This window comes from Anguilla anguilla, chromosome 11, assembly GCF_013347855.1.
Source record: "Anguilla anguilla isolate fAngAng1 chromosome 11, fAngAng1.pri, whole genome shotgun sequence".
Taxonomy (NCBI): domain Eukaryota; kingdom Metazoa; phylum Chordata; class Actinopteri; order Anguilliformes; family Anguillidae; genus Anguilla; species Anguilla anguilla.
Window position 1 is genome coordinate 29,378,016 of NC_049211.1, and position 22,963 is coordinate 29,400,978.

Genomic DNA, 22,963 nt, shown 5'->3' on the forward strand with positions numbered 1-22,963 from the left:
TAAAAATAAAAAAAATGAAATTATTAAAAAAAAAAAAAAAAAACCTCAAGAGTTGAACATTTTGCATTTCCTTAAAAGCACGGACATTCGCGCAGCTGGTGTCGAATCCACACCTGAGTCACCCTTCGGAGACGGACGGACGGCCGCTCCGGAGGGCTTACGCAGTGATGAAATTTCACTTTCCCTGACACGTAATATTAGCGACAGCCTTTACGCGGCCGTTCAGCCGGAGTGGGATCTTATTGCTGCCGCCGACAGTTAAGTTAATCAAATCGCACCTGAAGGAGAGAGAGAGAGAGAGCGGAAGAGAGGTCGCAAACGCAAATCCAGAAATATGTCCAGGCGCCGCAGAGGGAACGGGATCCCGGGGTGAGCCCCAAACACGGGCTCCGATTCGACCCGTCCACGGATGCCTCCTCCCGCGTGAATCTTGGGCGGCTCGGTGCGGAGCTTTCCGGACCGGAGGCTTCGGCGTTCCGCGTGGAGGACGTCGCTGTGGGGGACTGGGGCGAGCCCGCGAACGTGCCGCTGCGCGAGGCCACGTCGCCTCCGGCCCTCGGGCAGCCGTAAGAGAGAGTCTCCGTCTTCCGAGTTGGCAGAGGCAGCGGCGGCAGGCCTGGCAGAGCTGAGCGTCAGTCTGAGCGTTCCCTTTACGGTACTCGCTAATCACGCTAACTACCGTAGCTCCACGCGGCCGAGGTCAGAGCCATTCAGCAGTTCATATCCCCACGGCTCGTATTCCAGTTCGTTTGCACCACATGAAACACCTGATAGGCAAAAAATCCCCCCGCTGATGTGGCACCCTCCGTAACCATCCCCAGGTGGCTCGAAGGCCATTGCTTGACCAACTGTAGAGCTTTTCAGAGCAGCAGTCTTCAAATGTTTTAACAGAAATCGAAATCGCAACCCCACCCCAGCCCCCCCCCCCAACCCCCCCCCCACCCCCACAGCCACCCACAAATACCCAACCAACCAAACCCCTGGTTCAGCTTTTCAGCTTTCCTCTAGGCACAGAAATCCTGCACACATCCAACTTGTCCACCACACTGGCATATACAGAGGAGTGCGTGCGTGTGTGCGTGTGTGAGATGTGTGCGTGTGTATATTTATATATGCGCACACACACAAAAATGAACGCATTGTAATGGTGCCGCCAGCACTATTGAAGTAGTGTTTGTTTCAGATGTATGGGGAGGGGTCACAGCTTATATGGGATGGGGTAAACCTTCCTCATTGGTCGAGGTCTTCGGAGTCAGAGCGTTGGATGGTGGGGGCTGCGAGGGTCCTTCCCAGTTCTTCAAACCTTCGGGGTCAGAGGTAGGAGGGGGGAAGAAAAGAGAGAGTTTTTTTTTTTAAATGCTGGATGAACCAATAGGAAGCTATTTTCGACAGGCTGTAGAGGTCAAAGGGAGTAATTTACCGTGGTCTGTCAAACGGGGCTTTTTAAGCGCTCTTATCGGCGGGTCCGCAGCGTGCGCCGCTCGCGGGGCCGCCGCCGCTCCTCCTTTGTAGCGCGCTATTGGGGTGCTGCTGATAGGGCACGGGCCGGCTCCCTGGGGAGAGAGGAAACCCCTTAATTAAGCCTTTAAGGCGCAACAAACGTGTGATTAGAACGTTCTTAACTCAAACATTCTAATGCTGATGTAACAATCACTGCTGGTAGTTGAAAGCAATGGAGTTCTAGAACATTGACTTCAAATTCTGAGTAAATACTCCAAAAAGACCCGCTCTTCAAAGGTTTAAGGGTCAGCCGGAGCATTAGCCTTAGCGCTTTCATTCAAGAGCAGGCCCCAGAACACCGCAGTGCACTCTCAAAGGACAGGTAAAATGCAGAGGTGAGTGGTGGCCATGTAGTGTTAAATAGACTACATGGCCAAAAGTATGTAGACACCTGACATCTCATCCAAAATTATGGGCATTAATATGGAGTTGGTCCACCCTTTGCAGCTATAACTACCTCCACTCTGCTGGGAAGGCTTTATACTAGATGTTGGAGGGATTGCTGCGGGGATTTTCTTCCATTCAGCCAGAAGAGTATTACTGAGGTTGGGCACTGATTGGGCGATTAGGCCTGGTGCACAATTGGCTTTTCAATTCATCCCAAAGGTGTTGGATGGGGTTGAGCTCAGGGCTCTGTGCAGACCAGTCAATTTCTTACACGCCGATCTCGACAAAACAATTTCTACATAGACCTCGCTGCGTTCCCGGGGGCACTGTCATGCGGAAGCAAGAAAAGGTCTTCCCCAAAGTTGGAAGCACGGAATAGTCTAGAACGTCATTGCATTAAGATTTGCCTTCAGTGGAACTAAGGGGCCTAGGCCAGACAATGAAAAACAGCCCCAGACCAAGGGGTTTCCAGATACCTTTGGTCATACAGTGCATCCTATGCAGCCTACCTACGTTGTGCATGTTGCATTACCTTGAGCAGTGCGTATGGTCTGCGTGTGTTCTGACAGCTCTGAACTTTGCTGGGTCCGATTCAAAAGAGTTCAGCGAGTTCAGTTCCGGCAGGTCATCGGCAGGGACACGGACGCATCCGCAGCGAAGGCTAACTCGCGACTGCAAAGCGCAGCGCGGCGCGGCGCGGCGAGCTGGTGCCCGGCCACAGTTCGCCCGTTCGGCCAGGGGGTGGCGGCGGCGAGCGGCGGGCGAGGTGCCAGCTGGCAGGCGCCGGAACGTTCCCCGGGCCTCCCGCGAGCCGGGCCGCTGATTTGTACTACATGATGGCTTTATGATGCAGAGTAATGTGCGCCGGGGGCGGAGATCACTAAACCCATTCTGCCGGAGCAGAGCGGAGAGGTGAGCGGCTAAGCGAAGGTGTGGAGCCTCTGATTTTAACGGCCTTAGGCGACACCCGTTGATCTTGACCGGGGGCGGGGAGGGGGGGGGGAGGGGCGGGGGCTTATCCAGTAATCCTGCTTCCTGCGACTCGTGCTTACTAAGCTGCCTGAAAATATCCATTCAAAACACCTTGGAGGTGTTCTTGCCGCCGTGACTCAGAAGTCGCCGTGTTCAGAGAACCCTTTGTGAACAGACGGCACACTCTGCTCTGTTTCCAGGCTGAGTTTGGGAGTTCTGGAGGTCCTGATAAATCGGATTTTTGACCCTAAACGTCTCGGTATTCGGCTCAGTGTTACTGCTGAATGGGCTCCTGCTATCCGCTGTTTAATAGTGTGTGTGATGGTTCTGATGAGTCAGGCAGGCCATAGTCCCCTGACTCTCCAGCATCACTGGGAGTGCTGGTCATGGTGAAGGCAGCTGACTTAAGTCAAAGCAAAGCAACCATGATATGGAAACAATACCTGATATCCTATTTTAGCTTGATTGGTAGGATCACAGCATCCCCTAAAAACCATTCTACAGTGATAAACTGTGTATCTGCTGTACAGGCAGCATTCTATGGTAGTGTGTGTGTATCCTGCTGTAGGGACAGTACTCTAGGGCACTGAGAGAGCACATGGGGACAGATATTACGATATGTGGACTCTGTATTCATAACAGAGAGAGAGAGAGAGAGAGAGAGAGAGAGAGAGAGCACCCATACCTGCAGTAGGTGCAGAAAAAGCTGAGTGGCTGGAGCCCGCCGTTGGGTGGTAGAGCGAGGCCAGGTCGCTGGGGCTGTAGGACCGCAGGATGTTGATCACGTTCCAGTCCGTTTCTGGAACCTTCCCCGGGGGCTTGACGGGGGCCATGGGGTGGAGTGTTTTGGAGGAGGGGCTGCCTGGAGGAAAGCTCCTGGTTGGCCTCGCCGCCGGCCTCAGTCGGGTGTAGCCGTCCCGCAGCTCGTTGACCTCGGGGGGGTCCAGCTCTCGGGCGGGGGGGCCGGAGTACTTCACCCTCTTAGCGGAGGGCTCGCCGTAGTCCACCTGCGGGGTCCCCAAACGGCCGGGGAGGTAAGGCCGCGCGTCGGGGGGCCACGCCGCCCCGTTCACCACCGGCCGGTCCTTGTCCTGGATGGGCGGCTTGACGGACACCACGAAGCAGTCCCTCTCGGGGTCGGTGAACCGGGGCGCCGCCAGGGGCCTGCCCGAGTGGGCGTCGGCGTAGGCGGCCCTGGCGGGCGGAGCCTCGTGCGGGGCGGGGCGCCTGGCCGGCGGGGCGGGCTGTGGAGGAGGGGGAGGGGCCTTCTCGGGGGCCGTCTCCGGGCCATGGACGGGGGACTTGGTCCGGCGCGGGTGCTTCCTGTAGAAGTGGGGCAGGGGGCTGACGTCCTTGCCCTCCAGCGCGGGCGGGCAGCCCGTGTGCCGCTTCCTCTTGAGGGCGGCGATGGAGCTCCGGGTGTGGCTCTTCTTGGCGGGCTCCAGCTTGTCCCTGTGCGCCAGCCTGACGTGCATCAGCAGCACCTCGGGGTAGAAGGTTTTGTAGGCGCAAGAAGCGCAGGCGTTGGTCACCAGCGCGCTCTTGGGCACCGAGGTAGCGGAGACGGACAGGGACATCCTTAAGGACAGGTTCAGCGGCGCCTCCGACGGCTCCTCCCCCGCTCCCCTCCCCTCGGTCTTCACGCCCAGGGGTGGGAGGTGTTTCCGTTGCTCCTGGTCGCCAGGGGCGAGGGTGCCCGGCTTGCCCTGCTCGGGCCAGGCCTCGGCTTTAACAGGCATGCTGGGGGCCGGTTTCGGGGCGGGGTCTTGAGGTCCTCTGTCCTTGGCCTCGCTGGGAGTGGGGGACGTCGGCACAAGCTTGGACAGGTCGACGTCGGGCTTGTCTTTGTGACGTCGGTCCAGGTGGTACCGGAGCGAGGTCTTCTGAGCTGCCGCGTAGTCGCAGTACTCACACTTATACGGCTTTTCACCTGGAAGGAAAAATGCAAAACGTAAAACACAAGAACTTGTTCTTAAATAAAAAGTTCCTTGTTATAATGAAATAAAAATAAGTCGCTTTTATTTTTATCATTACCATCTCATAGCCTATGGGACTTTGAACAATGTCAAACCGACAACCAACAGGAATCTATTAATTTCACCTCGGTGCATGTGTGTGAATGTGCGTAGTACATAGGAGTTTAACGTGTGTACAACATTTTTCTCCCTGAACACCAACAGGCTAACCATTAATACCAGTTTCTGAATGTTTTGGGTGAAACAGATCAGGGATAAATCTGCATGCCTGCCTCTGGATCATCACTAAGCTCTCTTGAGTTTTGACACAGTGAATGACTCTGCACTTTAATATCCTGTTCTTCTGAGGTGTAACCTTGCATATCCCCGTAGGGCCTGGCAATCACCTTTCAAACAATACACTGTCTGTGACAGGCCGCACCCCCTAGTTATATACAGAGAAAACATGTTAAACATTTCAGGAGGAAAATTACTACAAATTGCTGAAAATCAGCTCTAAATATTTCAGATTCTAACATACACAGCCAGCCCAGGAACCCAATGTTACTTCCCCCAAGGTATCTGAATCAGTCCAACTAGGACACTGCCAAAGCTAATTTGTGCGCATTGTTACTTTCAAGGTATTTCTGAACATCCTCTGCTTGGATTCACTGTAGCTCCACAGGAGTTACGGATTCATAAGGAACACAACATCTGGGTAGCCCACATTATCACTGAATGTATCTTCCTTGCCATTTCTTCTTCTATAGGCCTATATTATCAGAGAACACAATGGAAAATTTGTTTCAGATTAATTAAAATGTATCTGAACAAATAAAATCACTTTAAAAAGAAAAAATCAATATTATGGGTCAAAATATTGATCGTCTACTTTTGTAATGTAATTAGCCTTGTAATAAGCAAGATAATCCACACAGAGATGGTCAACTATTGACTGCACATCCATGGCTGAATCTGAATTAAAGAGGCTAGCACCATTCATAAATTTGAAACATAATGGTCACATACAGTTTATATACAAAACACAAAGTATTTGAGTTTTTATAGTTTATATAACACTGAATATCTCAGCTCAAAGTAACTGAACAAGCCAAAATTCTGTATGCTAGTGCATTAACATGTTGTCCACTTGAATGTAAAATTTAGTAAAGATATTCACAGGCTATCCTCATCAATTGGGGTTTTTAAGGAAACACAACACACAGAACTATTTACAAAAACATGCTAAACTGTTCATGGTGCCTCTTGTCCTTTCGTTTTCGTGCCACGCTTGGTAACAGTTTGTCTGCTGTAAGAGAGTGGCACATTACGAGACTCACATTTCCATGTGGTGTTCTTGTCCCCCCCCTCCCCCCCCTTTGCGTAAAGCACACAGCACATCCTGGCTTCAGTGGCCTGAGGTACAGAACACTGTAGTGATAGGATTACACTCCACCTCCTCCATCCCTTAGTCCCTCTTGAGGTTATGGCAACTGGTACAGTTGCCCTCCCATGGTTAGCTAGCAGCATACAGTTCCTTACTGAATGGTCTCTGTGTCAGAGGCTTCCCATCCTTTGCCAGGGCCATCTCTGTGCAGGAGGAAGTTGTTCAACACAGCAATGTGTACTAAGTGGTTAAACAGCTTCTTGTATCACTCTTGGGTCTTCTGGGCGATGGTGTAGAATTTCAGCAAGGCATCGGGCAGATCCACTCCCCCGATGAAGCTGCCTTACGCCTTCACTGGAGCCGGGATGGGTATCCCTCGGGTCGTCCATGTACCATCGTGGAGGACTCGCCTTCCTCACCAGAATCACTCCGGTGGAACTCCTCAACTCCGGAGCGAGACCTGAGCAACTGTGAAATGCGCTTTCTTCTGTCCACCAACGCTAACTACGAATTCTGCTGCAGCAAAGAAATGCAACTACTGCCGTTCCAACACAGAAATACCCCTCACATGCGTGCAGGAGGAGGTAGCCTGATATTGACGTACTTGCAGAAAAAGTATACCCCGTGCATGGCTAATCACGATCTGGCCAGGCCAAAGTCGTAGTTGTACAGCAATCCGGCCTCTCTCTTCCAATACAAGCTCCGTAAAAATGCACATGTTGCTTTAAAGTGCTCGTGGACACGATCTGAGCGCTCTTCACACAGGAATGAAGCTTAGTTCCCAGTCGCTTGAATATGACCTATTATACCTCATTTGAAAGGGCAGGAAACCACACAAGGAAATCTACACTTTTTACAGTAGTTCTTTACTGAATTGGTGCAGTAATGTTTTTGACGCAATAACAGCCACATAATAGAAATTCAAGTGCAGCGTTTCCCCCAGAAATTGTTTTAGGGTAGTTGCTGACCAGGATGGGGGGGTAGGGGTAAAAGGGGAACGCCTGTAAATGGTCACACACAACATTCTTTGTAAAACATCAATTCTAGAGACTAGATGTTAGTTTTAAGGACCTTTTCATGTACTTCAGGAAAAAAAGGTTATGTTTTTCTAGGTATTCCAGTGCCTAAATTTCAGGGCACTTCAAGCGCCGTGTAACACTACACTACAGGGACCACATGCACTGCTACATTAAACACTGCCTTCTAATACTACGATTGGTAACAAAATTAAGTGTTTTGATGGGCAGGTCGTTATTGCATCGCAAGTTTAATCAAAAGCCTGTTTTGATCTTTTATAACAGAATGCATCAAGTACCTATTCCTGTGTTTCTCCCTAAATGTTAGGGAAGGTGCTGGGTAATTTAAGGGAGGTGTTTAGTAGTGACTAAGCATTACTCACTACTAAACATGTGAAACTATAATAAATCTCCTTAAAATAACACATACAGCAGAATTACTCAGTTAAGCCACGTTTCATTAGTGTTTCGAGCTGCATGTGGTGCAAGGCTAAGCCATACAATTTTAAATAAGTCAATGATCACTCAAAATTCGCCTCACAGAATGTATTAAATTTGTTGAAAACCACTACCGTGTAAAACTGCGTGATTTGGACAAACGGTTACAACTTGTTACTGACACTAGGAGAAACTGCAGTTTCATTGTCGTTACTTGGTACGTTTGCAAACAACTTACTCAGCAGACATAACAGCATTAGTCACTTTTCAATAAACCAATAAACAAAATGTCATGTCATACCCACACCTAAACATTGTCGTCACTGTTTAGAGACTAGTGTCTACATTCTTTGGTTTCAGACAGGTCCTTCAAGACTTCCTTACTATGTGAGCTCTCAATCACGGTTGATGGCACCACAAGTGACTGCCTCTCACTCTGCCAAGAGCTTTGGGGTGGTCCTGGATGACCAACTGGACCTCAAGAAGCACATCAAGGCAACATCATGGTCCTGCAGATTCCTTCTGTACAACATCAGAAGGATTCGACCATACCTGACGACGCACTCCACCCAGCTGCTCGTCCAGGCTACGGTGACCTCTCGCCTTGAATACTGCAACTCTCTCCTTGCAAGCCTGCCAGCTTGTGCCATTCAGCCACTACAGATGATTCAGAATGCCGCTGCCCGACTCATCTTCAACCTTCCCAAATTCTCCCATGTCACTCCTCTGCTGCGATCACTCCACTGGCTACCGGTCGCTTACAGGATCCGGTTCAAAGCCCTGACCCTTGCCTACACTGCAGCCAACAGGACAGCCCTCATCTATTGGCAGGACATGATTCGATCCTATGTGCCTGCTCAACCACTCCGCTTTGCAGCAGCAGGGTGCCTTGTACCCCCTCCCACCCGACCAAAGGGATCACAGAGCTTCTCCACCCTAGCTCCCCAGCGGTGGAACAAACTCCCCGTTCCTCTTTGACCCTCCCCCTCACTACCCATCTTCCGCCGTGGCCTGAAGACTCATCTCTTCAGACTATACCTGGACTAACTACCACCACGCTGTATATTTCACTCTAAATCACCCCCCCCCCCTTTTTTCATGACACTTGCTACATGTTGCCCCATCCCAGCACTTTTTGGTAATTTGTATTTCTCCTAATACTGTAGCTTATTCTTCTGCCTAGTTGGCTTTGCAGAGGTTAGGTCTGAATAGTGTTTACTGTGTGAACTAAACTGTGTTCTTCGCTAGAAATAGCTGTACAAAATAAGTATTGTATCTTATTGAACCTGTGTTTAGTAGTTGTCTATGACCATGAAATGCACTTTTTGTACGTCGCTTTGGACAAAAGCATCTGCCAAATAAATGTAATGTAATGTAGGTCCTGAATTGGTTTATACTCTGTCCCGCCCTACTGGACACCCTTTCGGAAGGGACTAGATATTCTTGCCATAGCCTTGTCCATGCATCCTTGCTGATTGTTACAGTACCGCATTCTACCAAAAAATGCGTTTTGATAAGTGATTGGCGTGCAGACCGTTTATTTATGCATGAAAAAAACAATATGTTATCTTGCTAATCGATTTCACGCCGTTATTGATAATTATCGATAAAATAAGTGGTCCCTAAATATTTATATTAATTAAAATGCAACATTGCAATGATTTGCTTCCTTTGATTAAGTAGGAACGTAAATCCAAAGTAGAAGGGCTACCACAAACAAGTTCCCCGAAAACAAGTATTTTACCTGTATGTGTCCTGAGATGAATGTTGAGGTAATAGTTGGAACGGAAAGACTTTCCACAGTAGCTGCATTCCTTCGATGGAGCCAGAATTTTCAGTTTGGATTTATCAAAGTAATCTTCACTTTTATCTGTTGGGGAAAACAAGAATGAAACAAAAACACAAAGTTCAATGCAAAGTCCGAGCACCGCATCCACCAATCAGAGGACTGCGTTCCGCCACAGTGTGGGCTAAAACTCTCACATTACAAAATAAAGATGGTGGATGCCAATACTCAAAAACAATTCACTCTCCTTTCCTCCACTACCACATTGGCTCCGCCGTAACCTGGAAACCCCCCCCCAATGACCAATGACCCAATATCGCAGGAGCGGCCACAAAGGATACATCGATGTCTGCTAGCGCAGAAGTATTTTCACATGTCTGGGTGACATCATGCTCATGCCCAGAGGTTGAAAGACTGTCTCTCAGAATCCGACACCACCCAAACTTTAAAGTGGAGATGGCGAAGAACTTGCATTTCCCCAAATGTGCAAGCTATTTAGCCAAAATGTTGTGTGGTTTGTAGCTCATAGGCTATCCTACAGACAAATTTGGCCACTTAAGATGAGAAAGCAGGTTTTGCTTGTATATGAAAGTTGCTTAAACAAATATGACTCCAAACATAAATAAGCATGGCAGCTACCATTATTTTGGGTATGTGAATAGTATGCATGAATTAATTTATCCGTTGCCAAAGGACATAGGCTATTTATCGCCAACAAATTAGATTTCAGATGTTACAGTGGGAAATAATTGTTTTTCCCGAAGTGAACGCTGGACACTTGGAAACGATAACTCAGATTATTCAGTGGCTTTTAGAGAAATAAGATGGAAAGCAAAAAGCAGAGAAAAAAAATCCACTTTGAAGGCCAAAACTTTGGGAGTTCTCTGAGTGGTAGGTCCAAACGCCATCAGCAGAGGGCGCTGAATCCTACGCAACTGAGTAACTGCTCCGGGGCATGCAACAACAGGGCCTCTGTACAGATAAGAGAAGTTACTTGTTCTCAGCTGCTCTGACAAAATTCCACTAACATCATTTCCGTGAAATAAAGCAGTTAAGATATTTAGCCACGCTGAAGAATGCCAGGATTCGGATGTTGTCCACCAAACACGCCACCGAGGCACAACTGAAGAACTGTCACACCTTTAAAAACGGCTCGTTTATAGACTGTGGTTTATAAAGTGAAAGTTTCACTGTTGTACACATTCTCATGATGAGGAATGAACAGCAGCTTCCTGAATTTAGAAGAAATAACGGCAATACTTTTTTCATCCTTTACACTACAGCATGTTTGGTTTTGCATTCTTTTAATACAATAAAACTTTGTTTTGATTGTATTGTGACATGTTCTATACTGCATTTCATCTAAACCTATTCTATAACCCTACATCCCAGTCTGTCTCTTTATCTAACCCACTATTCACAATACTGACTAAGGGGTAATGCAAACTTCACCACATGTAAATACAAGTTATGTGACATGTTGAGAACATGAAGGCACATGTATAGCACAATGACCGTATGTGTATATCTACGAACAAAGCAATCTGGCTTATTTGTTCCGGTGTATCATAGCCTGTGCTATCAGAGGGTTAAATGTGGTACAAAGGCTAAAAATGTAAAAGACACGACTTCAAATGTGGTGAGCGCTACAGGTAGTGGTTTAATCACGTGACATGCTTTCACAATACCCGTGTGAAGAAGAAGAGCGCGACTGAAGCGGCGCTGCTAAGCAGGCTCCTTCCAAAAATGTGCCGGAGGGCCGCTGAGCCCGCAGAATCGGCCGCCAAAAAAACGTCTGACCGATGGGAGACTCCCGGCCACGCGATCCTCGCGCAGGCAGAGCCGAGTTCTAAGGAAACGCTTCTGTGTTTCCCAACATTTGGCACGTTCTCGTTGCTCAAAAGCAGCAACCTTCTAAAACAAAGAGACATTCATTCAGCTCTTGAGAACCTAAAAAACACCCTTCTCTCCAGTTCTCATTTCATATAGGCTACCAATGAAATATTCCTTGACACTTACGCAGAATTAGAGACACCCTTTAACAAATAAACAGCACTATTTAATACTTTCACTCTGACTCACCAATATTCCAAGTACTTATAGTACATATTTTGGGCTGGTCATAAGAAAAAATAGATAGATAGATAGATAGATAGACAGATAGATAGATAGATAGATAGATAGATAGATAGACAGATAGATATAGATCTTAGCTAGTTCCGCTCGCTAAGCTTGCTCTTTGAATATTGTCCAGAATTCTAGGTATTGTGAAGGGAGATTTGATCTCAGGTGCCACTGTGTTAGTACTTCCAGTGTAAAATTTCTGTCGTGCTTTAGCTAGGGAGCCAATGAGCAGCCTTCACAAACAGGGAGCTGAGCGGCTTTACGTTAGCATCGCGGACGAGCGATCACGCGGCTTTTAATTTATCCGCCTGCTCATCCCGCACAGGCAGGCGCAGTGACCTTCGGCCTTTAAAATATACTATAATTAAATTACGTCACCAACGACGTGACAATACCACCTGTCATGCAGTTAGCCTGCTATCTATGGTAGCTGAAGCTGAACAATAAGGGCTCGTGGCAATAAAGCAAATCTCTCTATGGTAACGAAGCAGAAAATACCCTATTGCCTGATGTAGCATTGCGAGGTATTTAAAAAAAAAAAAATATATATATATATATATCAAAAGGAAACAGCCTTCAAATGAATATTTGCTATCTGTTAGCCATTTACCCAGAAGTACAAGAGCTCAATCATATACGTCAAGCATAATACTGAGGATGTTTAAAGGAGAGAAAGCAAAGACCGGCATTTCCTTCAAGAATACTGTGATGGTGTCCAGCGTTCCTGGGCCAGCGTCAGTATGTAGGAGCTAGCAGCTTCAATTCTACGCGTTGTGCTGGGACGTGTCTTGACATGCCCTAATGAATAAATACGCATGCAGACGAGCTTCTGAGATTCACCATATCAGTGTCAATTGCAGCAGAGAAAACAACTGCTTACAGGTGTTCCCAAGTCAGTGTGCCATTTGTTCATTACCAGCCTCCCAGGCTGTTAAAGATTACGGTGAGGAACAAATTTCACATTCGCTGAGTAACAGTGTCATGGGGCGCTCCCACCAAAGACTAATTCAGTTGATGCTGAATTGTGATAATTGCTTTTTCAATAAATTACATATTAGAACTCCTGCACACCAAAAATCTGAGAAGAGGAACAGTCAGTTAGTTTGCTAAGAGTGCAAAGAAAGACAGATGAAGAACATTGTGGATGAGTGCGAGGTTGTGTAGATATAGCTTAGCTGGCACAACCACAGGAACCTCTTTCAACAGAACGTATAAGCACTTGGCTCCAGCAGTCACACAGCATAGCATGTTCTGTCCTGCTAGGGAGCGGAGTTGTTTCCTGATCACAAACACAGACAATTACCAGATAATAACTTGCGTAGATTTATGTACAGAAGTACACCATCAGATTTTCCACGCCAAAAAAACTACGAGACTTTCTCCCATACTATGGCTGGCTCGAATGATCTCTAACTCACGCACAAGCTTTGTAAATGTTAAATGCTTTCTTTAAAATAAGTGCTGTAAGGTGGTTGTCAGCAAATGGAAAACTACCAGGTTTGTTTGTTTGGGGAGGAAACTAAGACTCCGCAACCGTTTGAAAATAATCAGATAAAGTGGTACCAAGGCCCAAGGAATTTTAGCAATGCATTTATCCTGTAATTCAAGTTGTCATACAATCATACAGATCTGACAGCTGAATACAGGTCTGTTTAAAGGCCTGGAATGCCCTGTACAGTAGGCTTCCTGAAGGGACGGGGTGGGGTTGGGAGGAACACCCAGTGAGACTGCTGCCTCGTCTCTAATGACGTGCACGGGTTTCTCTTAAAATTCCCCACATCTCAGGATATGGGCCTCCAAACGTTTGTGTGTGATCACATGCCTGCTGGGAGAACATGAGGTTACATAGGATGGCAGGAGAGCGTTCAGAGGTGACGCTGTGCATCTGCACTGATGAATGACTGGCTGTGATTGTTTGTCACAGTGGGGTTGGGGGGGGGAGAAGACATGCTATCAAACTAAGCACGGCGGTTTCAGGAGCCCATTGAGGAGAAGCGATAGGCCGACGCTCAAGAAGGCGTTTGTTACTGGGGGATCGTTTTTCAGCAGGGATGGGATTTCTCAGGATGCGATTAATCGGGAATTGCTGACTTTAAAAGTCCCAAACAGAGGCAGGGCACTTGGGTAAGTCATAAGCACATTCACATCGAGCGCTCTCTGACAGCTGATAACAGGACAGAATGTTAAAAGCCAAAGCGCTAAAGCCAAATGCTAGAGGCCCCAGGGACAGTTAGTGGTTTTTTGGAATGTTCATTTAAGATTCGAAGTCAGCTTCCTAGAACTCCATTGCTTTCAATTACCAGAAGTGACTGTTACATCAGCATTAGAATGTTCAGTTAAGAACATTCTAATCACGTATTTGTGATCTTACACTTTGAGTGGTTTATCAGGAAAACAGTCACACCTCCTTTACTCAGACAGGAAATAAGGCAGTGCATGCAGATTGATCATACAGTTTCCCTGAACACATCAGTTTGTAAACACCGCCTCCATCACCCTCTTAAAACGGGCCTACAAACTGAGGAAGACTTCAGGGTCTGGAAATGAGTGTGTCCTGAATAATGTGCATCCCGATCACGAGGTTCCAATTCACTTGAATTTTGACGGACAAAAATTAGTTTTTTTTTTTACCTGAGTGGCCGAGGTCGGCAGGACCGCCCTCCTCGGAGCTGTCCTCGGAGCACTCCTCCGCCCTGTCCAGCGCCCCGCCGTCCACGCCCGGCTTGCCCTCGACGGAGGCGGTGGGGCTGTCGGTGCCGGCCCGGTCCTTCTTGTGGACCCGGGAGTGCAGCACCAGCTGGTGGTAGGTGCGGAAGGTCTTCCCGCAGTCCCTGCAGTGGGTGGGCTTCTCCTTGCTGGCCTGGGCCTTGGGGTCGGGCTCGGGGGAGGGGCCCGCTTTCTGCTCGCTCCGGAGCCCCTCCCTCAGGGACTTGCCCGCCCGGCCGCCGGTCCAGATCTCGCCCAGCTCCTCCTTGTCGGAGCCCGAGTCGTTGTCGTTCTCCGAGCCGGCGTCCGGGCTCAGCTCCTTGGCCTGGCTGGGGCCCGTGGCGATCTTGCCCCTGGTGGCCAGCTGCCAGGCCTGGTAGGTGTTGAAGGGGTCCAGCTGTGCGATCCACTTGGCGGGCCTCTCGGGGGCGCCGGGCTGGGCCCCCCGCGGGCGCAGGTCCAGGAGCCGCAGGAAGCCCTCCTGGGAGACGGGGCCCTCGGGGGCCGGCCGCGGGTCGGGCTCCGGGCCCCCGTCCTCGTCGGCGTCCGGCTCGCGGCTGTGCACCTTGCTGTGCTCGGCCAGCGCCTCCATGCTGGGGAAGAGGAAGCCGCACACCATGCACATCCTGTAGGGGGAGCCGGTGGGCGCCGGCGCCGGCTCCCGCACCACCACGTCGTTGACGGTGGCGGGCGTCTCCGGGTCCTGCTGGGCGCGGCTCTTGGCGCCGGCCTTCCCGTGCGTCCTCATGTGGTTCTTGAGGAACCAGGGCTCCTTGAAGCGCCGGCCGCACAGGCCGCAGCTGTAGGTGAAGGAGTCCTTGTGCTTCCTCATGTGGGCCTCCAGCTCGCCGGCGTCGCCCACCGCCTGCCCGCACACCGCACAGCTCGCCCGCTGCTCCTCCTCCTCCTCCTCCTCCCTCTCCGCCGTGCCGTCGCCAGGTGAGGGCGGGGCCGGGGGCGGAGCCTGGGGGCGGGCCTTCTCCCCGGGGCTGAGGAACTGGGCCTCCACGCGCAGGACGGCCGGCCCGAACAGCGTGGTGGGGTGCTGGGTGAGCACGTGGGGGCTCAGCTCCTCCTGCCGCTGGAAGGTCTTGTCGCAGAACATGCACTCCACGGCCGGGGGGGCGCGGACCGTCGGCTTCTCGCCGGCGCTGCCGTGCGGCGTCATGCTGGAGCCGGCGCCGGGCATGCTGGCGCTGCCGTTGTTCAGGATGTCCTGGCCCAGCGCGTCGGGCGTCTCCACGTACGAAATCATGTTGTGAGTGGGCATGTCTTCCGAGTGGCGTGCGAACAATGTTGCAAACGTCCGCAAGATAGTTTAATTAATCCAAGAGAACCCGACCGGCTAATCGACTGGTCGACTGGACCGCGAGGCAGGGCGCGAAGCGTAACCGGGAAAGCGAGGCAGGGCGTGTTCACAGATGATGCGGAGAAATCCTTCAACCTCTTCGCAGCACTTTGGCATGTTAACACGTCCAGTGATGCGCACTTACTTATCAGCCCTGACAGAGTGCACAGCTCTGCGATAAGCCATGGTGCGTTCCTGAAAAGCAGGCTTGAAGATTAGGTGTGCCAGCCTAAGTAGTCCGATGATCTATCAACACACGAGCAGGAGTATCAGGTCCTGGCATGTAGCACCTGGACAGAAAAAAAAACAAACAAAAAGAAAAATTAAGCGACACGTTCTAATTGAACCAAAACCCGATGCTATTGTTTCACAAAGGCAGTGCAGTACACACCCGCGTGTAGAGGAACAGATTTTTAACCCCTCCGTGTTCAGCGGCCCGCACGATACGCCGACCGTTGAAATTTCACCCGAGAGTCTCTCTCGTTACTCAACGCGCGACAGGAAACGTATCCTCTGCCAGAATTCTTTACGCAAGTTGTTTCCTCAAATTACGCAGGGCTGCCGAACAGAAGACTGGTCTCCGGCGTACGAGGGCCTGTCCGTACCGGCGAGAATGTTGTAACTGTGCACGCCTTTCCCTTCGTTTGCCAGGAGGCCCATGTGCTTCTTGCAGTAAAAACAGTTTCGGGTGGAGCCCCCACCCAGCCCCACCCCCAGCAGAGGCAGAGGCTTCGTTACGCAAAGGTGAGGAACTCCCTCGGCCTACACGTGCACGCTGCACCACAAGAGGGTGGAACGCTTTGAAACAAAGAAAGCAGGCAAAGACAGGAATGCCTAAAAACAATGCTTCTGCTCGCCCCACCCGAGATTCTGTACTGTAAAGCAAGCAGAAAGCGTAGAGCTAGGTATAAACGGTAAATAAAGCACCGGTGCTAAAGTGCCACTGTGACAGAAGAGTAGGCATTTCAGTTGGGAGTAAATATTAGCCCGCTCTTTCAGGCAGTCATCGGCCGGTGCAACGGAGGGATGGCCAGCGGAGGATACTTCCCGGGTTTCGATTACTGCGCGATTACGAGCGGCCCCGCGTTTGATTACTGCAAACCCCTCGCGTTCCAAATGAATCCCCATGCATCCGGCTACAGGGCTGAAGACCGCCCTTCCGTATTCTCAACGCCTGCCCCTGCACGGGATGCTCCTCGCCTCTACGCACGCGACGCGGATGATCCTCGCTCTGATGTCACAAGGAAACCGAGGCCAAGTCCAGACGCCCGAGCTAACGCAAAACGCGACCGGTGAAGCGTGCGCTCCAAACGGGTCCGGTAGACCAGATCAACGCCTGCTTTGACCCGTACTGCCAGTTCCGCTGTGCGATAGGTGCGTTCACATTGTTCACGACGCTAGACCTCTTCATCACCGGGAACAGAAAATCAGTAAAGCGCACTAAAAATCACAAAGTGTTTCAAAACCAAACCGTTCATACAGACCAAATCTACACCAGTTGGGCCTTTTACAAATGAGCGGCATGAGAGTTAGATGACAGGAGACATTTGTGCGGGTGGGTGTGTGTGTGTGTGTGTGTGTGTGTGTGAATGAATTAAATGTCAACGCTTGTTTTCCCACTGCCGCCTATGTCCACAAGAGAACTGAAAGGTATGCCAAGGCCTAGTTTTTCAGATTCCATAAAACACTGATTTGATTCGACCTCTGACACAGACACCACATGTGTTTCGCATAATGTCAGTGTAGAAGCCCAACACTGGCCAATGTTCTTCCCCTTGAGAATGACATAGAGAACTTCCCCTGCCCCCCTCTCTCTCTCATCCTAGTTTGCCAAACTACATACCCCATCATTTGTGGGTTGACATTACAGTTAACCCAGGGACCTACAGCACACTATCCATGACCTCACATCACTTAAAACAAGTATAGCAAAGTCATCTGCTTTTACACTGAATTACATGCAGAAGGTTGAACAAGCATTTCCTACAAGGCAAAAGCAGCTAGACATTCAAAGACAGTCCCTCCATAGATTATAGTTTTTAAAGTTCACTCAACTTCACTACCTACCATGAAAGTACCAAAAAGCCTGTAAACTCAAAAGAAAGGCAGGAATTAACCCAGGGAAAACACCATCCTAAAGGGACTAAATTAACGTAAAAAAGGACAACAATCCCCACACAAAACAACAAAAAATAAACAAATGAAACGTACGTAACTGAGCACTTCAATATCTAACAGTACAACCGCCGAAAAGGAAGCGACTTTAAATAAGAACACAGGCTACACCGTGAGATCAGTAACTCGCAAACACAGGAAGGAGACTTCTCCACACCAATCTAAACGCTTTTGGGTCTATCGGGGGGGGGGGGGGGGGGGGGGGCTCTCAAGTCTGAAGATTACTCATCTTGGAATTAACTAGTTTCACAGTGATAAGGCGATAAGCGATAACTCCCATTCTAGCAGCGCCCCCCCCCCCCCCCCCCCCCACCTCCACTTCCTGCCAAAGAGCCAACCTAGGTGTGCAGACACAGCGAGGGAAAGAGAGAAAAAAAGGAAAGTGAAAGAGAGATGGAATAAGTTTTAAACACGTGGATAAGCTCTCATTTCTGTCCCATCTCATTCTGGGACTGAAACCCTGCAGCTTCGCAGGCACAAGGCACCAAACCTGAAACAAAGTACTTTCTCACTAACTGAAGTTAAATGGGTGAAATTGAGGGTTCTTCAGGGTGTTGAATTATCATTAGTGAAGTAAAATTGTGTTGTTGGTTCTTTTCTTTTCTTTTTTTGCCAAGGGATGCCCATTCTTTTAAATGAGGAAATGCACTAATGCAGGGGTTCTGTAAATGGGGTTGCCTTTCTGAAGGATTAGTGCAATTATAGAATTGCTCCAAGCCATGATTCCTCTCATTCGACCTGACTGACAGAATAACACGCATTTCTTAGGTATGGCTTTCTTGAAAGAAAAAAATTGCAACCACTTCCCTTGGCATATTTGCAAAGCATTCAAGGAAAATCAGCAGAGCAATTGTGGCTAATATGAGTTAGTCAGTCAATAATAAAAAAATTGCGCATTTTCAAAAAAAGTTTGCAGCAAAAGATTATTTAACAAGAGTAGCTCATAAACCTTATCATTACAAAATATTCTGAAAAACTTAATTATCTAAAAGGTATCTAATACTCTTCTTAAGTCTTAACCATAACAAAAGAACTCTCCATTCAGTTACGGAAATACGCAATTTCATTGTATTGCGTTAATCAATGAGTTATAAGCAAACTTCATAATTAAACAATAGGATCAAATTTCCTAGACTCAACTGAGACAATGAGAAACGTGTTTAATTCTTGACCGATTCTTTTTAACAGTCTACCCAGTGATCAAGTATAACAAGTTGCATAGCTTAACATTAACTATCCTGCTCACAGTATGGCAATTAGCCAACACCCTTCAGGCCCAAAACTCATTACCAATCCCATCTTCTGCAAAAACCTATGACTTCCTGATCAGTGCTCTGCCGGTCCTTGTTATCATAAACAGCCATAAACTGAACATTTGGACAATTTATAAGGGGAGTAGGCGAGCCATTAACATCAGTATCGCTAACGTTAGCAAGCGAGTTTGTATGGACCCGTTGGAAACTGACCAACCAGACGCGTCGCTCATACTGATATGCGTTCCCCTCCCCTCCCCTCCCATATACTTACCAAATACACAACAATTAAATGTATGTACTTTATTCACCTGTGGAATCCCTCACATTGGTGAGTAGAAGAGGATACACGCATCTCTGCTCGGCGAAAAGCTCGGAATCACCAAACCACAAACCTTCCGTTCTCGCTCGAATCAGGTCTAGAGGCCAGCTGTTGCTCTCCTCGCTTAATTCTTTTGTTGCACGGCTCCCCCGTGAATCACTTGCGACTCATACAAAAGCCCCGGCACTTTACATTCTAGAAACACCATCGCTTTCAAACTTCATACAATGTGAGAACGTATAAAAAACAATCGTTCTGCCTTCCAATCTATGTGCCAAGCCAATGACTTCGCAAACTACACATATCAATAGCCAATTCTGACTAAAATAATAACGTGTTGCTTAATTTAAGATTATATCGAGAAACAAAACGCGTTTAAAACTTAACATTGGTGCGAATGAATGGATGCCAGAGAGTAATTTATAAAGTTCGGCACACGCACTTATGCATTCATAAACTTACACAATGATGCAATCGCAAATAGTGCTAGCCATTCACCCACCCAAAAACGATAACTATTGTAACGTCAGGTTGTTGAAAGGTTTCTCCAACTGATGATATTAGCAAACATGAGTAAAGTTAGCCAACCAACAAGTTGGCTAGCTAACGTTAGCTAGATAACATTATCAACTTTGTAAACTGGACTACAAAAACAACCGCACCCATCATTTACAGACGTGATCCATGCATAACGAAATAATGACGGCATAAATAAAAATCAAACCTGTTATTCTTGATGTAGCTATGTGGCTCGCTAGCCAGCTACGGTACTGGACCGTGTGGTCGACGGCGTGGGGGGTTAATGAAGACCATTGTCATGTTATTCGCGTTGAATACCTATCAGACACCGACCAACCACCAGCATCCAATGATTCATTACACAGCAAGTTGCTGCCTGCTTACTGATATCCATCGGGTTTTATTCTCGTATAGGCAAAAACACAATTTAGGTACAACCAGCCAGCAACCTGTCGGCGTAACTTACGTTAACGTTACAAGAACAACGTTGAAATCAGCTATGTTGTTGGCAGAGTCTGTTTAACTGGTAGCAAAAAAGTACTTGACCGATGGAGAGGAAAAGTCCCGTAACAGACCAGAATAGTAAACATTATATTAGCTGGCTAACTTAAGAGAAAACTTTTCTCTACCTCGAAAGAGGATCCTGGAGATAACAGTTGGCCAAGAGTCAGAGCACGAACCTGTTGACACATTTCCTGACACGTGTGTGTGTAACGAACATCGGGCTCTTAATGTGTAAAGTTAGACTATGTGAAGCTCCCAAACTAGCACCCCCTTGTTGCTGGCTTTACAATACATAGCTTGCTAACCCAGCTAGCTTGCTAACCCACCCTCCCCGAGTTAAATGCAGGGGCAAATGGAGCGAATCCAATATGTAACGATAAAAGCAAGAATGTCGCCATTAACCTGTACACGTTAGAAAGCCAAATCTATAAGCTACTTTAACATGGATAACTCCCATCACAATTAGGCAACACCCAGTATTTACTAGAGCCTGACAAAAATGATTAAACAAATATGAATGTTTGAATTACACAGGATTTCAATAATTTATTGGCAACATTTCTATTGTTTGCCATCACGTTACAGGCGACTTGATAATCAAGCTATAGCGAGTTGGTCGTTTGTCAACCATAAAATGAACTCAAATGAAGATTTCACAAAAAAAGTTAAATTCACGTTACACATCAAATTAGTAACTGTAAATATTTTATCTAATGTTGATGTAAATCTTAATTATTCAGGTGAACAAACTTTGGTAAGGCTGCCAGTATAATAAAAAAATAAACATGCAAGTAACGAAATTTATCTGGCCAGACTGATTTCAATTGGTTTAGGAATAAGTATTACAATTGGGCAATGCTAGCTGTATGACTCGGTAACTGTGTAAAGTTCACAGATAACTAACTTAGACAATAATAGCTTGTTGTCATTATTTATTTCACGTAGGTAGACCAGTGACTGTTGTTTCCATTCATTCACACTAAAAAAAAAAACTTGTCAATGTCAGCACAGCAGTCTTGACCTCATTAATACAGTCAACGAGATTAGTTTTCGTGCTCATCAGTACTAGCTAATTTCACAAACAATAATTTAGTCTCAAATAAAGAGATAAGATTCAAGGCAAGTGGAAGATAGCCAAGTACAGAAGAACGGGTTCCTGCTTTGATTTTAGTGCATGCTTCAAATAACAGCGTTGATGTACACTGAACTTCTGGCTACTTCGACCGCTCGTCCAGCAACTCAGTAGCATCCACTATGAAAGAATTAGCTAGGACTAGCTTGATAGCTAACGATGTTATCGATATCGATGGCTGACTCAAGCTATAGCTGCACATTACTCTATGTTAATGAGGTCAGATAAGTTAACTCACCATTACCTACCAGGTTATTCATACGCGTCAAAAACCGTCTTCAATAATATGTTATTTTGTTTCTTTAATCTGCTACAGTTTAATGTATGTATTTCTCATTCCCCCCGTAGTTTTTGTCGAGTTGGAGGTAGCCTGCCAGCCACCTAGCTAATGTTATCATTGGCGTCCATTCGTGTTTGTAAATCTCTCTATGCAGCTGTTGCGCTTAGAGGCGCGCGCTGTACCACAACGGTTCTTCGGGAGTCAGAGCGCGTGCACATACGGCGCAACAGGGGTGGTCACGTGATCCCAATTTTCTATTCACGGATTTTTTTCTTTCTGTATGAAGTGGTATAGTTGGAAGCTAGAATAGAGCTCATTAGCTGCTTTCGATATGAAAATGTTAAGTATAATTGTATACGTTGCACACTGCATATCTTAGGCACTGTTGTGATTCTCGTTTAAAACAGCGAGGTTATTTGGCAAACAATTTAAAAGTACCTTTAATAATCACCCTTAGATATATAAAGTGATTGTATATGTATATATATATGCATAAATAGGAACTCACATTTTATTGTATAACTACTTAATCGCTAACAGAAAACAATTTATAAAACTAGTGTCAGTTGGACAAAATCAAATGTAAAATTTACATGTTATTGTATTAGGCCTGAATTAGCTGAATCTTGTACACACTTGTAAACTTTTTCTGGTACTTAATGAAGTCTTTATGCCAAATAATAAATTGAGGTGGATCTAAAACTTCATTTGTTATCTTATGTAACATGTCTTTCTGCATGCTTGTATGATGAAATCAACTGAATGTAGCAGCACCTCAGCTTTACTTTGGTAGGCTAATCACATTTCTGGATAAAAGATCTAATGCTTTGACAAGGTTCTACACCATTACAATTTATAAAATTGACCACAAACAAAATTGCAGAGGCTTTGGTTGAGCAGACTCCTTAATTCCAAGACCTACTTCTACATTTGTGCAGTGTTTTAATTTAATGCCTCAATAATTGGTTGCCTAAGGACATCATGTAAAATCAATACAGTCCCATTTGAACTCAAAGCTTACCAAGAAAAAAACACCATATGATCATTAGTGGTTTTAAATTGTGCAACCTTTTCATGCTTAGGATTGAGATGTGTGTGTTTGTGTGTGTGTGTGTGTGTGTGTGCGTGCGAGTATGTATGTATGTTTGTACGTGTGTTT

The 22,963-nt window shown here is 47.3% G+C and overlaps 1 protein-coding gene across 8 annotated transcripts; it reads right to left on the reverse strand.

The window, feature by feature from the left end:
- Positions 1-955: 955 nt before the first annotated feature.
- On the reverse strand, positions 956-21,959 carry znf217 (zinc finger protein 217). Of its 8 annotated transcripts, none has more exons than XM_035380597.1 (6): positions 21,773-21,959; positions 14,197-15,909; positions 9,400-9,525; positions 3,545-4,789; positions 1,421-1,553; positions 956-1,303 (listed from the first exon to the last, which is right to left on the reverse strand). In XM_035380597.1, exons 2-5 carry the CDS (start codon positions 15,539-15,541, stop codon positions 1,444-1,446), a joined length of 2,826 nt encoding a protein of 941 aa, XP_035236488.1. In that variant the 5' UTR covers positions 15,542-15,909; positions 21,773-21,959; the 3' UTR covers positions 956-1,303; positions 1,421-1,443. The 8 variants fall into 8 exon arrangements, with proteins under 8 accessions (XP_035236488.1, XP_035236492.1, XP_035236496.1 ...); XM_035380601.1 differs by having other exon boundaries at positions 21,763-21,959; XM_035380605.1 differs by lacking the exon at positions 21,773-21,959 and adding an exon at positions 20,569-20,623.
- Positions 21,960-22,963: the final 1,004 nt, after the last annotated feature.